The sequence below is a fragment of the Pocillopora damicornis genome, chromosome 12 (genome assembly GCF_964200805.1).
Source record: "Pocillopora damicornis chromosome 12, jaPocDami1.2, whole genome shotgun sequence".
NCBI classification, from domain to species: Eukaryota; Metazoa; Cnidaria; class Anthozoa; order Scleractinia; family Pocilloporidae; genus Pocillopora; species Pocillopora damicornis.
Genome location: NC_142681.1, coordinates 10,120,000 through 10,137,399, shown reverse-complemented (window position 1 = coordinate 10,137,399; position 17,400 = coordinate 10,120,000). Strand labels below are relative to the sequence as shown.

The following is a 17,400-nucleotide window of genomic DNA, read 5'->3' as shown; positions in this document are numbered from 1 at the left end:
GAAGCCCCGCCTTTAAGCAAACAATAGGCATCGTATAATTAGCACAAACCAGGTTTTGTTTACTTAGGCTTACTACTTTTAGCAGGTACTAAATCTAGCTTTTTAACGAGAATTAGCCAAAGGCCCGATCTCCGCTACTAACATGTAAGAGATTTCGATGTTCATAAGAACAAAAAATCTGAGGAGCAGTGTGACGTCTTTTTATTCTCCCCTTCCCCTACCCCCAGAAAAATAACTTTCTATTGTATGATTTGCATTGCGTGCACACTCACAGTCAACTGAACCGCTGGATAAGATACCACCCTTCCATTTGAAGGTTTAGCACATGCTGAAAATTAACTTTACTCGCCAAGTACTTTTACTGAAGAGAAATGTATGTTTTCGAATTTAAATTATTTTACACGCAAAGAGGAACGCAGTGTTTACAAAAATCGTGTTGTAAGGTCTTATGAGGTTAAAAAAGAAGAGTTGAGTGTTAAAAAGACGAGATAGTGATTCGTTTTTGAACGCGAAGCCCTCAAACTTGTGCAATAATTTTCTGCTAAAAATGACGATTTTAACGGAATTTTGTATCCAGTGATTTTAGTTATAGTCTAGCCTATCTAATATTAAAATAAGGAAGAAATCGAATTTTTCACCCTTGCCGCTAAATTTAGAATTTGTCTCATTTTTACAGACAAGCGCTCTTAAAGTGAGATATTTTGATTAAAGCTGTTCCCTTTTTCTGCCTTTGGTTTGCCCATATTTGCTTTCCACAACCCTTGTTTCTCTTTCTAGCTTGCCTTGGATAGGGTAGCCTGTCTCTCAACTAACTCTAAACCATGACCTGGAAACCGTGGCATTGAGAAAGTCAATATAATCACATCCATTCTGAACATTTTCATGCCATATCTTTAGTAATAGGTATAATATATTTACTGCCTGTTTTATAAATGATAAATGTGGATCTGGGACAAAGATTTTCCATTCATAGCTTCTTTGCATGTACCTTTAAATTACATTTTACATTGTTGTGATGTATTTTGGGTTTCTTATATTTTATGTGAAGGAAATCTGCACTTCTGAAATCAAATTTACAAGTGTGTAAATCTAGGCTTTTTATAACAAGTCCCAGTTCCTCGATGTATTAGAACGCACGTGTCCGATGAACGGTTCATTCAAATCTCCGGTTCTTTCAATGGGTATATATTCTGTGCCCACAGACATAGTGTATCTATACAGCCGAATAAGCAAGGTTACAAGGTTTGTTTTGGGAGAAAGAAAATGGAAGCCCGTCGTAAAGAAATTTTGCGCAAGACCACGGTAGTTTCTCGAACTCCACACACACTCATATCGGTCCATTTGCAGACGTATTTACAGGGTAAAATTGGATCACTCAAGGTTTCTGGTAAACCAGACCAAAAACTCTCGATCTAAAACGACCACGATATCTCGTTTTGCCACTCTGCGACAAACGAGGCTCGATTACGCAATCGAGCCTCGATTTTCCAATCGAGCCTCCATTTTTCAATCGAGCCTCCATTTTTCAATCGAGCCTCCATTTTCCAATCGAGCCTCCATATTCCAATCGAGCCTCCATTTTCCAATCAAGCCTCCATTTTCCAATCGAGCCTCCATTTTTCAATCGAGCCTCCATTTTCCAAGGGAGTTACTACATCACGGGCGACGAGCGGGGATAGAAAAAAGACCCAAATACGAGTGGTCAGCGGTGAAAGAAGTTTCATACTTCATATATAGACAGATCATTTGTAGTATCAGGAAACAATCGTGTTGTAAAGCCGAAGTGTAAACAGTTTACTTCGCTAAATAAAATGTTAAGCAATTCAAAAGTGTTGATTGTACATATATCTTTTACTGCTTTAATAAACAATGAAGGCATCGGTGGTATCCGAAAGGTACCAAGAAGAATTAAATGTACGTTTTGTAGTTGCAGAAAACAATCGTGTTGTAAAGCCGAAATGTTACCAAGTTACACTTCGCTACTTAAAAAGTTAAGCAATTTTCCTCAAGCTTTAACTGGAACAATACTTTTAATGCTCTATTAACCAACGGAGGCATCAAAGCGCCAAAGCCACTGTTCGCTGTTTTTAAACCAAATAGACCTTTTAGTTAGAGATAAATGAATAAAAAAAAATAACAACAGCAATAACAACAAACACAAAGAAACTAAAATGAAATATAAATAGGTAGTTCAGACGCAGCTTCTCGCAAATCGCGTAAGACTGCCTTTGAAGAAATTTACCATAAACTCTGAAAGACGGCGATTCTTCTCAATTAAATTATCCCTGAATTAGGAGAGTCAGGAAAGGAAACCGGGATCTGTGCACTTTAAAACACTGAGAGATTATATACCTATTTGAGAAAATCTGTTGTGGTTTTTCTCTTTTGAATGGCTTTCTGTAAGTACATAACAGGTGGAGTTCAATGCCTGAAACGAAACTAACAGATCATCCATCTCTGCTCTGTTTCCCTCGAAATATCCAAAACAATAATTGCCTTCAACAGAAAAGCCATTGAGATGTTCTTTCAAAAAGTCGGTCTCTAAATCTCTCAACATTGTTGGCTTTTGGTCTTCATCCATGGCAAAATCTTCCAGGAAAAGCAAACTACAGTGCGAAAACCAAGTTCCTGCCAAATTTGATTGACATTTTTGACAACCGGAAATCATGATACTTTTTTTCCGTCACGCACGTCACGCAGCTAGCTACAAACCATATATATAATTATTCTTGGTGCCTTTCCAAATGCTACTGACTCCCTCTCCGAAGCCTCTATTGTTTTCTTAAAGCAGTAAAAGATATGAGTTCAATCAATACTTTTGAAAAATTGCTTAAACTGTGAAGTAAACTGTTAACATTTCGGCTTTACAACACGATTGTCTCTGGAACAACAAATTATATGTCTCTATATGAAGTATAAAAGCTGTTTCACCGCTGACCGCTCATATTTGGGTCGTTTTTTCTATCCCCGCTCGTCGCCCGTGATGTAGTAACTCCCATTTTCCAATCGAGCCTCCATTTTTCAATCGAGCCTCCATTTTTCAATCGAGCCTCGTTTCTTTAATCGAGGCTCGTATCGAGAAAAAAAAAGAAAAAAGAATGGAGGAGAGGTAAGCAGGGAGAAAAAATAGAGACAAAGGAAGGAAGGAATGCACCAGGCGGCAAACGTAATTTACTTATTCGAGAGGGCTCAGGGTCCCGGAAGGGTTGTATCGGTATGGGTAGGATCCACTGAGCAAATGATTGCAGGCGCATTGATTGCTCAGCGATTGAACAAGCTGCAATAGGTGCTTCTGTGATTTCATGCCAAAAGAAACCGCAAACAAGTTGTGAATGGGAGATGAATAGATGGAATGCGAGAAAGCACAGAGGATAATTTTCGTTTCTTGGTTTCCAAAAGTTTTACCCGCCGAAAATGGAGTGTGCATCGCAGGTACAAAGCAGTTAAGCTTATATTATTTATTGTATTCAATTGTTTTAGGTACTTGTACTGGGCTTAACATCGGTCAATGCAGAGCAAAGGAAAATGTAGTACGACCCATAGAAGCGGAGAGGATAAGAGTCTTAAATTCAGTCTGATAAACAGTTAAGGAACTAAAGTACTCCTTTAATTACATGGTATGTGTGGTTAATCTTCAGTGAGCTTAACACCCATAAGTCTCAAGGTGAACAGTTTCTTTAAAATTAGAATTTTCCTAAAAAAAAAAAAACCCAACAACAACAAGAAAATGTTGAAGAGAGAGAACAAAGTCCTTCACACGGGAAGCGTATATCATTACATACGAGAAACAGTAATAGTTGACATAAGTAAACCAGGCCATACTGCATGTGCAACATTACCTTTGAATTTCAAATGATAACTAGTACTGCATAACACTAACAATGTATACATCAGTTACTGAATTTTTTGGGTTTCGTGCTTATTGGTCATCATCAAAAACATAAACAAGTGTTAACTTGTTGCCATAAGTGTATCTATATATATATATATATTGTAATGAACTTCTAACTTTGCTTTCTGTTCAGTGCATGGCAAGAATTAGCCAAAGGGTCTCTGCTCTATTTAATCACTGCGCTCTCACCCAAGGACCCTTATTCTGCACCTTTCAGTAAAGTAAACATGGGCATAAATTTTTGCTCTCTTTTGGAAGTCTTCAATATTGCATGTGCAACATTAACTTTTATTTCCAAATCATAACAAGTTCCCCATAACACTAATAACATGTACATCAGTGACTTTTTTTTGGTTTCTATGCTTCTCGTTCATCATCAAAATATATAAAAGTTTTAAGTTGTTGCCATAAAATGTGTATATTTACTGTATAATATACTTTTAAATGTTCTTATTGTTCAGTGCAAAGCAAGAATTAAGACAAAGGGTCCCTGCTCTATTGAATCATGGAGCTATCACTCAAGGAAGCTAATTCCACCCTTTCAACAAAGTAGGCATGACTGTAAGTAAGGTATTGAGTTTGATGTAAGCTTAAATTTTGATACTCTTGTGAAAGTCTTCCAAATTTTCCTATTCCAATATATGGTCTCTTTTGTGTCCATGTAAAAGAAAGTTATCTTTGAATTATTATTTACTTCAAAGGTTTTATTTTCTTTGTATATTTTCATAATATGCTCTGGTCATCAATGTATTCAAATTAAAAAAAAATTGTAAACATTAGAATAAGTTTGAATTTGTAAGTATGGCTGTAAAAATTTACTATGGTTATTCTTGAGCAGAATGCTACAGACAAAATGAAACTTCCTTTTTTTGGACCAAAGATAGAGTCACAAATCATATCTGATTGTAAAATTGTTTTGATTGAAAGGTTAAATCTAACACATTGATTGAATAAATAGAACACCCTGGGATAAAACTCTTTGTACAATGAGGACACTTCTTATGTTACACATAACCATACGTGCCATTTAAAAGAAATGTATAACTGTATTCATTACTTGTTTTAGGCTTTATTACACCCATTTTGAAATCATTGGTGGTCCCTGTAATCTGATTGGCTCTAATTGAGGTGATTTATTCATGAATTGCACCATTTTTTGCTTTAAATCGCATGTTTTTCCCAGGCAATGGGGAGGCTACACTAAAAACAAAATGACCAATCAGATTTCAAGGCTTATTTAAAGTAATTGATCAAATTGCAGGAAAATGAAAGACAGAGTATGATGTGGCAAATTTTGCAACTTTTGTTTCCAAAACTCTTACTTTTCCCCCCAAAAAAGTGGATGAATTTAATTTCAGACCCGCTCAGTACTGCATCAATAAAATGTTTGAACTGACCAAGTCCTGTATTTGGGTGATTTCAAAATGGATGCAATAGAGTGGTGATTGAACCTCGTGTCGTGCAATTTTGGTCTGAAATCATACTAGTGATTTCAAATTGAACTTGTGCTGGGCACTCATTCGATTTTGAAATCACGCATATGATTTCAGCCCAAATTGCACTCTGCTCAGTTCAATTACCATTATTAATATCTGTTAATGCAGAGTAAAGGAAAATGTAATATGATCCATACAAGTAAAGGGGATAAGAGACTTAGATTAAGTGTGATAAACAGTTAAGGAACTAAAGTGCTCCTTTGACTACATGGTATTTGTGGCTAATTTTCAGGAAGCTTAACACTCCTAAGTCTCAATGTGAACAGTTTCCTCAAAGTGAGATTTTTTCCTCAAAAAAATAAAAACAAAACAACAACAACAACAAAACCTCCAAGAGAGAGGACAAAGTCCTTCAAACGGGGAGTGTATATCACAACATACAAGAAATAGTAATAGCTGACACAAGTAAACCAGGCCATACTGCATGTGCAACACTAACCCTATAACTCCCATGAGTGACCAAGACAGAATTTCTCCTTACGATAGTAACAAGATAAGTGATGAGAATAAAGAAAAAGATCAATTGGGGGATAATTAGTAGATCCAATACTAAATTCTCTGAACTAAAATTAAAAGAATTGTATGGTTGACATTGAATAGAATAACAAATTTGATCTGGGAGTTAAAGGGTTAACTTTTAATTTCAAATCATAACTATTACTGCATAAAAGTAACAACTTGTACATCAGTTTCTGAAAAATTGAAAATCCAAAGGTAAACAAAAACAAAAGTGCAGCTGACCAGGGTCCCTTTAAAATCCTTTTTTTTAACAACTGTCCTCGTTTTACTTTTTTCTTTTTGCTGTTGTTCTTCTGTCCTTCTTTTTCCTTTTCCTTTCAAGTTTATTACCGGTATGTTCCTTCTCCTCTTCTTCTCTATGTTCCCTCTTTCTCTCTTCTTCTTCATCTTCTTCCTTCTCCTCTTCTTCAGTGTTAACTTGTCTTTTGGCCACCAGTACTTCCTGTCCTTCCTCTGGAACAAAAATATAATTTTAGAGGTTGTAGTTGACAAATAATTGTCTTTTTCTTGCTGTTGATTTAAATTATATATTACCCTATTTGTAAGATTCCTAGATAGGACAGAAGTGCTTTATACATTGCCAGTTTAAGTAAGGGCCTAAGCAAAAAGGACCTGTAGGAAACGCCCATAATCCATGGTCCTCGGGGCAATAACACTCCGTAACGCATGTTTTCTAATAGAGTATGATCATTTTGTGTGACTTGCTGATTAATTGCTTTTGGCGTAATGAATTTTGTGATGAAAGACTGCCATTGCCTCATAACACAAGGAGCTGTAATGATATATTATTATGACATAATCCCATAAAATGCAGTAGAATGCCAGTGGATCAACTACTGTCAGGGCTGGCCATTTTTACCAACATTACAATCAGGATCCTTCCTAGTAGGTTAAATACTGAGTATTATACTCTTATCTATATGCTTCTTACCTGCTTGCGCAAGAACAATTCCAGGTACTGGGAGCAATTCCTGAAATGAGATAAAAAGAAAAGGGAAGTATGCCACCCACAGGAGTCACGTCTAACTTACTTTTAACAACTAACAACTTAGCCATAGCTCACAATAAAGATCACCAACAGTTAAACCAAGACATGACTGGCTCCAGCTCTTATTCCCCTTAATAGCATGATCATAATTATGAAGAGATAGTTTTATAAATTTAAATATAAAAAAGATAGATACTAATGAAACTTACATGAACTTATCTAATTCCATGACCTCATGTTTCAATGGTAAATCAAAGTGAGACATTCAATACCATTTCTTAAACACTCAGTAAAAGATGTTACTAAGCTAATTACGTAAAAACATGATCTCTATTTCATTGTCTCTAATTAACTTATGTTGATAAGTTGTTTATATAGTGTCATGACCGTTATTTAAAACTAACAGTGGTAATATATACTGTCAGTTGCTCAACCCTGCTGTTGTAAGTATTATATGATTAGGTGTTAATGTTAGTGTTATGCAGGAGGAAGCCACGACAGTTCTTTTTATTCACGAAAGTTTTTTTGTTTATATGCTATTTGACATGTCTTTTATAAGTACTTCAGCCTAAATGTGTTCAGTTAACATAAGTACTGTCACAAGAGGACCAGTCAAGTAAGTCTGCACCAAGTATTGCTGCTTAGGGAGAGCCTTGTCCCAAGAACCAGTCAGTCTGCCCCAAGTGTCGCGGCTCACAAAGAACCTCGTCCCAAGGGACTGGTCAGTCTGCCCCAAGTGTCGCAGCTCACGAAGAACCTCGTCCCAAGGGACCGGTTAGTCTGCCCCGAATGTCGCGGCTCACGAAGAACCTCGTCCCAAGGGACCCGTCAGTCTGCCCCAAGTGTCGCGGCTCACGAAGAACCACTTCCCAAGGGACCCGTCAGTCTGCCCCAAGTGTCGCAGCTCACGAAGAACCTCGTCCCAAGGGACCGGTCAGTCTGCCCCAAGTGTAGCGGCTCACGAAGAACCTCGTCCCAAGGGACCGGTTGGTCTGCCCCAAGTGTAGCGGCTCACGAAGAACCTCGTCCCAAGGGACCGGTCAGTCTGCCCCAAGTGTCGCGGCTCACGAAGAACCTCGTCCCAAGGGACCGGTTAGTCTGCCCCAAGTGTCGCGGCTCACGAAGAACCTCGTCCCAAGGGACCCATCAGTCTGCTCCAAGTGTCGCGGTTCACGAAGAACCTCGTCCTAAGGGACCTGTCAGTCTGCCCCAAGTGTCACGGCTCACGAAGAACCTCGTCCCAAGGGACTGGTCAGTCTGCCCCAAGTGTAGCGGCTCACGAAGAACCTCGTCCCAAGGGACCGGTCAGTCTGCCCCAAGTGTCGCGGCTCATGAAGAACCTCGTCCCAAGGGACCCGTCAGTCTGCCCCAAGTGTCGCGGCTCACGAAGAACCTCGTCCCAAGGGACCGGTCAGTCCGCCCCAAGTGTCGCGGCTCTCGAAGAACCTCGTCCCAAGGGACCGGTCAGTCTGCCCCAAGTGTCGCGGCTCACGAAGAACCTCGTCCCAAGGGACCGGTCAGTCTGCCCTAAGTGTCGCGGCTCACGAAGAACCTCGTCCCAAGGGACCGGTCAGTCTGCCCCAAGTGTTGCGGCTCACGAAGAACCTCGTCCTAAGGGACCTATTAGTCTGCCCCAAGTGTTGCGGCTCACAAAGAACCTCGTCCCAGGGGACTGGTCAGTCTGCCCCAAGTGTCGCGGCTCACGAAGAACCTCGTCCCAAGGGACCTGTCAGTCTGCCCAAAGTGTCGCGGCTCACAAAGAAATTATTATCTTTAAAACATGACAATGTAACATGCTATTTATAGGGTTTTGATAATAAAGGCATACCTCCAATAATTTTACGTGACATGTCAATGTGCATTACTTCCCTTACCTCATTTTTATTTCCGGTGTCTCGATCTTCATCTGTTGTGACAAGAATTAGTCTTAGTATGCAATATTATATAATTTTATATAATTAATTAGGTAATGGCGAACTGTCATCCGATTGCATGACAGTTCGCCATCATTAATTTTTATGGTAATGTATTTCCCATCCTACTTCCATTTGATAAGATGAGCTAGTTGTTGGGAAAAAAACTGTGAACCAAACACTTTTGAACTTTATATTTTTTATTTCTTTTTAAACTTATGTTATTTGCTGTAATGGCTCAAGCAACACAGGTGATGGTTATTAATTCATGAAATGCAATGAATTGTGTGGTGACCTCTAGACTAAAGCCTGTGAAAAAAGAGTTAATGTAATAAGCCTGTCAACACATAACATGATATATGATAGTGTTGATTTTTGGAATTTAAAGGCAATTTCTTGTGAAATTTGTTAAGAAACATGTTTTCCTTGTATTTAGGAACATTGTTAAGTCCTCATCTTTATCTCAATTTCAGCTTATTATCTCTGAGAAATGCAGGTTACCTGCAATTTCCTTTTGGATTGCATTAACCCATGTTAAGACTGGGCCTGCTTTTCTTGTCTGGTCTTAATATACTTCATCATGATCTTAGTTACATGTCTTCATACTTTGCTTTCTTTTGTCCAGTGTCATTTGAAGGTTCTTCATTTTTATTCTTCAAACTGTTTTTTCATTTTCTTTTAATTATTTTTTGATGTAATATTTGTATTCATCACCTGGTAGTGTGGATGACAGTTCGCCATCAGACTGCAAATCTGGGACATTTCCTTGGAATGTCACCTGTGGTAAAAATAAGGAAGGCCATTAACTGACCCAGAAGTAACAAGTCTGATTTCCTCACCATTAGCAACTTCAAAATTAATGCTTAACCCTATGAATAAAACTAGCTCATAACCCAAACTGTTAACCTGGGCATACAAAATGGATGGTCAAAAAGAGTAATGACCTAATTGAAAACATTACACTGGGTTGAAAAAGGTAGAATTACATATATGCTTAATTGGATTGATTGATTAATTCTGCAGCATTTGAGACATAAGCTCTTAAAAATAAATGAACAAATAAATCTTTAACAGGTGACAGAGATAATTTTGAAACAATTTTATAAAAAAAGAATCATCAGTAGTTTTATCCATTACAAGTAGTGTACACCAGCAGTTGTGGATACAAGCAGTAAATTGCCAGGCACAAAAGACTGAAGTGGTGATTCTAATTGCTTGGTTTACTTTTTCAACGATACACTTCCTTTTTTTCTGTGTTGATCACTTGTGCCATGTTGCTTCATATCAGCATACACCTATAGGCAGATAATTTACTGTAAATTGGCCAATTCAAGCATGCACTTTACTTATGTTGCATAGATAATTTTACTGAATGTAATTATTTTTTCCTAACCTTTGATCCCAGAAGTGATTCAATTTCTGCCTCATCCTCGATAAAAAGGATAAAAACAACATGTTAACAGAATCAAGACAAGGTTTGATACTTAAATTCCACAGTTTAAGGTATTTAACAGGGCGGCTGTTTGAACATTTTACCATAGTGACTTTTAAATCTTGCGCAGGTAAATTGGTGGATATACAAACAATGAGTGATTTTGTGTGCTAAGAACTGCCAGGTTTTAGCACATCAGTTGTCATATTTTTGCTTAGAGTTAGAAATCATGATTGAAAGGGTATTTTGAAATTTAAATTCAAACATTTACCTTCTTAAAATAACACAAGTATATTTTAGACTTGAATTCCAGGTTTCTAGTACTGTTATAATTTGTTTTATGTAATATTGTTGTTTACTTACTCTCTCACAAATGTGCAAGACCTCTGTTCTCTCCAAAAGGTCTCCATGTCTTACCACTTCCCTACCTCTTTGGATAGTAAAATAAAGTGGTAGACATTCATTGGAGCCTGCCCAGTCATATACCTCCTATGTCATTAAAACAGGAAAAAAGTTTACATTAAAAAAAAAAATGATCAGGCAATCACTATATGTCTGCATTTTAGAAGAAGTACTTTTTAAAGCAACAAACTGTATCATTATATATATATATACATATATATACCTGGAAGAAAGCACCCTTATTGAACTGGCGTTTTTCCTTGCCATTTGAGTGGCATAGGACAATTGTCACCTTCTCTCCTTCTAGACTGGGCTGGGTAACCCTGCCTTGTCGGGCCTCCCTTATTTTCTTGCTTGATTTTTTAATCTGACATAATAAATACATGACAACTCAATTAATATTTCGCTGAAAATGTATAAAAGGTATTGAAATTTCTGCTGCTTAGTAGTTTATTGGTAATAAGTATTATTTATGCTCCTAGAGTCTTGAAGGAAGTCATCTAACAAAGATCCTTATTTCATTGTTGGACTTTCTTGATATCATTGATATGGGCATTATCTTTGCAATATAATTTTTTGTGAAATGATATTTACCAATTTCGTCTTGTCATTCTCGATTGCCTTTTGCAATGAAATCTCCTGCTCCCTCTTTAATGAGCGTTCCTGTTCTAACCTCTCCCTGTTGGAAACAATAAATAGCCAGCTGTTACCATAAATTTGTTGGTAAATTGATAAGCCTCCCTTTCTTATGTCAAATATTCATAATTTAGTTTGTGTCACAGCTGATACCCTGGTGTTAGTACTGCTCTCTTTTGATTTTCTTGTAAGTTCATGCTTAATGGCAGGAGGCTGGTAAATATAGAAAGATCATGAATAACATCCTTGCAATTTTGATCGATTTTAACCGCCCTCCTCCTCCCTAATAATTAAATTTTGTGTGAGACGAATCATTCTTTTCAACTTGTGTATCTCATCAGCATTCACCTTGATTTGGTGCTACAAATGTACATCTGCCTGGATAATCAAAACATATGCATATTATAAAGATATACCTGGGTTTTTAGAATAGGAAGTTGTAAACAAGACATTATTTAACATGATTACAGCTTAGTATCTGATGCTATATATGTTTATGGAAATTTTCAGTACGATCATAAGGTTGCTAATGAGTAACAAGTTGGAAATATTTCTACCTTTATCGTATCAAATATAAAAGACCTCTTACCATTTCCTGGTGAATGCATCCACAGCATCTGCTGCCCTTTTCATAGCATCCACCACATCTTCTTCTCGTGCTAATTGTAGGTTGTCTCCTAGTCATAAGAGTCAAAAGTGAAAGAATTCTGTTTTCAGCCATCTTAAAGTCAAATCAGATAAATATTAACCTGTGATATTTACTCTTAGAAAGCAGCCAAAAATATGTAGTAAAGCAACATACCAAATTTACACCAAGATTCTTTTTTGTACTGGGTTAAGCTGTGGTGTGAAGGTAATAATACTAGTGCCTGATAATGGCATGGGAAATTATAACTGTCCAGTAAACAGGTAATGAGAATACTCAGACTTATCAGGTAGAAGTTATTACTGTATCTTGATGCAACACCAAATTCTCATAACTAATTTTCACGGAAATGTGTAGCAGCTGGAGAGGAGACTTAACAATCATATTTTGGGAGTTAAATTAATTTTACAATTATTATACAAAATTCCCTTAGTTAACATATACTGACTTGTAAAACAAATTCTTAAAACACTCACCGCAAAAACGCTCTATGAGTATAGGCCGAGAAGTTGTGGGTGCCATTATTAGCAAATCCGACCCTGTGCTTCCAAATTTTCTTTTCACTGTCGTAACAAACGCACATAAAATGGTAAGAAGAGTTTGAGAACATTGATAATTATGGTCATTATTGCATCTATTATTGGAGTATGAAGGTTGTCATGGGGTACCAAACATAGCATAATGAAACATAACAGAGACAATGAAACAACAGAAAATACTGGTTGGCTCATTTCTGCAGAAAGTGAAACAATTTATTTGAAATACATCCTGCAAGGGAACAGGAGATCAACCCTCTCAAAGTCCTTTAATAATGAAGAAACATATCTATGCACACACTCTTCACATTACACAATATCATCAACAATAAAATGGAAATATTCTACTAAAATATTAATGTTTAGCTGGTTAAATTTTAGGGAAGTTTTTAAACTTTGACCTTTTGTTGTCTTTTATGTCCAAAAAAACTAAAGTGTGGACAGTAATTCAATACCTTCTCTCCCAGATTTTGAGTTTTCTTTTGTTATCCAAAAGTATGCGTTGCCATTACTTCTGCGTAGAATATTCAGAATCCTGATGATTTGATAAAGGGAGAAACATCTTTGATTAATAATTTAATCACTACATAATGTGAAATACAGCATGTGTGCATTGCACAATGGATATGGAAAAATCTTGAATACCTCTGTGATGTTTATTGAATGATCTTTGTGCTTTGAATTTTAACATAATGTATGATTGTAAACATAGAAACCAGTCAGTTGGGGCCACTTTCATTCTTAAAAAATTGTCATGTGGGCATACATTGCACTAGGTCGCCATGACCACCACTGATGTCACCCATGTGATTTGAAGCAATATCCACATGAAATTTTAAGCCACTGTTCATGCCATGTGTATCTTAATGAGGAAAAGATATCTGTTGAGTGTGATCTACAGCATATTTGTCATTGTGACTCGGTGTAAGAAAAAAGGCTGTTTTAGTAGAGTGCAGGGTGCTTTTAGTAATAAAAATAACCTTAAGAATCATTGATAGTCACCTTATCACATCAGGTATGTTGTCACCTTTGAGGATCACTATGACCATGCTCCTCCTGTCGGACCTGGCCTGGTGACACATCTAGACGCACAAATTTTATAGATTAAAGTAGAATAAAATTTAACATATAGCCTTAACATGTCAAATTTTACATTGACATGTCATTTCTTTTGTATAATGGCACAACACAGTGCATTGTAATAATGCATAGAATAGGATTATATGTCAGATAGAGAAATGAAAGTTGATCATATTAAGCAAAACAGTAACTTAAGTATATTTTTCCAAAAGGGTCTGTTCCAACATAATGACCAATTTAGATTCACAAAAGTTTACAGGCTAATTTTTTTTTTCAAATGTGATTGTCAATACATGTTACTTGTCAGTAATTTAACACATTGACACATGGGTATGCTAACTGTATTTACTATAAACATTTTACCTAAAAATTGCAAGCTATATGGGCAAACATATAACAGGAACTAAATTGAATGCCATGACACCCTTTAACTCCCATGAGTGACCTAGACAGAATTTATCCTTACAATATCAACACAGCATCAACCAGATAAGTGATGAGAATAAAGAAAAATATCAATTTGGGAATAATGAGTTGATCCAATACTAAATTCCCTGAACTAACATGACAAGGATTGTATGGTTGACAGTAAGGAGAATTACAAATTTGATCTGAGAGTTAAAGAGTTAACACAAACCTCCTCGTATGTCAAGGTCAAAAAGATTGGCAGAAGAATGTCCTCGTGGATTGATGCTGCCTCCATGAGCACATGTTCACAGGAAAGCACTTCCTGTGTTCTGTCCATATCATTCAATGGCACTACAAAATTATTATGAGTGTGGTTTACAAACAGTAATGGTATTCAATTGAACTGTCATCCATTAAGGATGTTTGTGCCAGAATCTTCCCCCCAGCTTTTTTTTTTTTTTTTAAACTTTTGTTGTAGTTTGCTTATGGCCAACTAATGCCAAGAGTGTGAATGAAAGTAAAGGTATCTATTTCTCCTTTTTTCTTTTCACTAATAGTAAAATGCAATTGCACATGTTACTCATTAAAAGATAATCACCGGTTATATTGGTTTTGTATTGTTTTGTTTTTGTCTTGTTTTTCCTTTTACCTAATGAAGGGCAAAAAAATTGTAGTTTTGGATTTGAATTCCTCTTTTGTCTGTACTTAAACAGTTAATCTACCAGTGCTTATAGTCTACAGTGAAATGTGAACTGGGGATTAATAAAAGCTTTTTCAAAATGTATTTAGCTGAAAATATGAAACAGATAGCAACATAAGATATAAGGAAGCCTCAGCCATGCATTTTAAGCTAGAATGCTGCTTTTGGCAAGATATTATTTTGTATCTAGTGGAAATTTTCTATTGTCATCATCCAGGGAGAGCTGTGCATTAAAGTGCATTGAATTATTGACAATATTTCCAACATACCTTGAGCATTCTGATTGAGAATTCCCAAAGAACTTTGGTCTTCTTTTACAATCCCAGCTGAAATGAAGTGGCATAAAATGAAATGAATATCAAGACATTAGTTATTGTGCATTCCTTTATGCCACGAAACTGAATGAGTGAGTCAATCTGTCAGTCTATATCACACCATACTGTAGCATAGTAGAATGTTCTATTCTCCATTTACATGAGACACAGTTGTTCATCTCTTGAATTTTAATTAACACATTAAGTAATTAAAATCATGTTGAAGTTAATTCAACATTTGTTTTTCAAAGTGTATGTGTTTTATAATCCATTTTATAGAAACATACCTTTTTGCCACTGATGTATGCCAGTTAGATGACATGCTATGTTGAAAGGGAAAAAAAATCATGGAGTTAAAATTTTGTCTTTTTTTAAAAATTAATTTCTTTCATTTCTCACATAAATTTGGTTGATTTACTTCACACCTCATGTGTAAACTTGGCTTGGCCTAGGGTGCACAATTAAGTTGCCTCTTAAATGGAAATTTATGATACAGTTGGAAATCATCCATGTAAACTACCTGCAGTAATAAACTAGATTTCCAGCATAATATACATGCAGTTTTCAGAAAATATCCATTGCCACCCTAGGGATTAATCCAAATCAGGATTGGGGTTGGGGTCTGCAAAAAAATGAGCATTTAAATGTTCTTTAATCAGTCATCATCATATTACCTGAGTCAACATTTACTGGGTTGCTAGCTAAATAGCTTCTGTCGAGTTCATTGTGATTGACTTCATCTAAAGCAATGACACCATCTGTTCAAAAAACAACACAACACAGTTTCAGGTGTATCACACGATAATTATCTACGGCAGATGGGTCAACTGCTTCCGCACAAGATGCAAATACAGGATTAAAATATAAATCATTAATAAACTTAATAACTAATGTGCCAATCAATTAAGCACTTACATTCACTTGTAGGCAATGTCAAGTCCACCAGACCAACAACACCACTTGCCGCACTTGTTGCACCACTGGAAGTCTCTGGCTGGATGACTGAATTGGTCACACTTGTTTGAGATTGGCTGGGATTTTGGTGAGTGGTAGATTGTCGAGAAAGCAAGGGAGGGTTGGAATTAGGTTGAGCAGGGGGAAGGGAGGGTTGGAAATGGTTTGTGGAGGGTGGGTTGGAATTGGGCTGAGCAGAGGGGAGGGAGGGTTGGGATTGGTTTGTGGAGGGTGGGTTGGAATCAGGCTGAGCAGGGGGAAGGGAAGGTTGGGATTGGTTTGTGGAGGATGGGTTGGAATTGGGCTGAGCAGGAGGAGGAGAGAGTTGGGATTGGTTTGTTGAGGGATGGAGGGAAGCAACATCAAAATTAGGATTTGTTTGAAGAGATGGAGAAGGATGGTTGGGATTGCTTACTCCTGGTGTTGGTCTAGACTGAGGGTTAGTGTTAGATCCTGAGATAAAAAAGGAAACAAATAATTTTTAATTAGTGTTTTGAATTATTAGTGAAATAGTGGAAATATGAGCTTATTGCAAGTTTTCCTTTGATAAATCTATGACATAAATATTGAAAATTTTGAAAGGCAAAGAACCTTCTTAAACTTGTAGTGCAATCCATGGTAATAAAAATAAAAAAGGATTAATATTTAAAAGTCATAATATCAAGATTTAAATTTCTCAGCAGAATAATTAGGTTATGTTGTTGCATATGTCTGCCAAAGAAAGTTTTCTTTTTTGAAGTGTGGTGAAAATGCATTCCCACTTTCAGGAGGCTATTATTTCCAAAATGTACATGTTCCACCTTTTTTGTATAAGTGTGTAATTGAAATTCTAACAGATATTTTTTGGTGCTGTGGCCATATATTTTACTCCACTGCACTTATATCCATGTCAACATGCAAATTCGCTATAAAACAGCCTTTACAGCACAGTTATCTGGAAGCTTTGGCAAAGATGGCCTTTACTATCTTTACCCATGAGCCGTGCTACATAAATGTGTATGCACTCATTGCAATCTTTTTGTGCTGAGACAAGTCACAATGTCAACAATTTTTTTTGCTTGTGGCCAAGGACATTTATGAGCTGACTGCAACAACACAAACCCCTAATTGCTTATGAAAGATTTCACAAACCTCCATTTCTTGGGCGATGCAAAACCATATATATTCGCCTGGAATTAGCCCTCCCCCTGCCATAAATTCTTAAAAGTTCCTTGGCATCTGGTATGCCTTTGTATACTTTTTCTATTCTGTTTCCTCGGTTTGCGGACTTGTATAGACGAATTCTATGAAAAGAAAGGGCCAACATTGACACCACATACAGTTTACAGTTGCTACATATGAAATGGGATTTCAATTCACTATGTATGACTGTCCGATAATTTATGGGTTACAATAATTAAGTTGCAATTCCAATAATTTCATACCATACTACAATATAGTAATTATTGAATTATGATCATAATCTCATTACAATCCACTGAAAG

The 17,400-nt window shown here is 36.7% G+C and overlaps 1 protein-coding gene and 1 long non-coding RNA gene across 5 annotated transcripts; one reads left to right on the top strand and one right to left on the bottom strand.

The window, feature by feature from the left end:
• The first annotated feature begins 3,244 nt into the window (after positions 1 to 3,244).
• LOC149036416 (uncharacterized) lies at positions 3,245 to 16,029 on the top strand. Its single transcript, XR_016181712.1, has 3 exons — positions 3,245 to 3,617; positions 4,354 to 4,453; positions 15,890 to 16,029. It is a non-coding gene; the product is annotated as an uncharacterized LOC149036416 (long non-coding RNA).
• LOC149036415 (uncharacterized) lies at positions 6,112 to 17,224 on the bottom strand. Of its 4 annotated transcripts, none has more exons than XM_089189515.1 (18): positions 17,048 to 17,221; positions 15,878 to 16,369; positions 15,637 to 15,720; positions 15,250 to 15,285; positions 14,918 to 14,974; positions 14,178 to 14,299; positions 13,463 to 13,542; positions 12,916 to 12,995; positions 12,401 to 12,487; positions 11,868 to 11,955; positions 11,237 to 11,321; positions 10,866 to 11,009; positions 10,604 to 10,729; positions 10,202 to 10,237; positions 9,523 to 9,586; positions 8,770 to 8,801; positions 6,839 to 6,878; positions 6,112 to 6,360 (listed from the first exon to the last, which is right to left on the bottom strand). In XM_089189515.1, the coding sequence occupies exons 1-18, from the start codon at positions 17,073 to 17,075 to the stop codon at positions 6,173 to 6,175; spliced, it is 1,869 nt and encodes a 622-aa protein (XP_089045641.1). In that variant the 5' UTR covers positions 17,076 to 17,221; the 3' UTR covers positions 6,112 to 6,172. The 4 variants fall into 4 exon arrangements, 3 of the variants coding, with proteins under 3 accessions (XP_089045641.1, XP_089045643.1, XP_089045642.1); XR_016181711.1 differs by lacking the exons at positions 6,112 to 6,360; positions 6,839 to 6,878 and adding exons at positions 8,650 to 8,666; positions 10,033 to 10,103 and having other exon boundaries at positions 17,048 to 17,224; XM_089189517.1 differs by lacking the exons at positions 6,112 to 6,360; positions 6,839 to 6,878 and adding an exon at positions 8,503 to 8,666 and having other exon boundaries at positions 17,048 to 17,219.
• Positions 17,225 to 17,400: the final 176 nt, after the last annotated feature.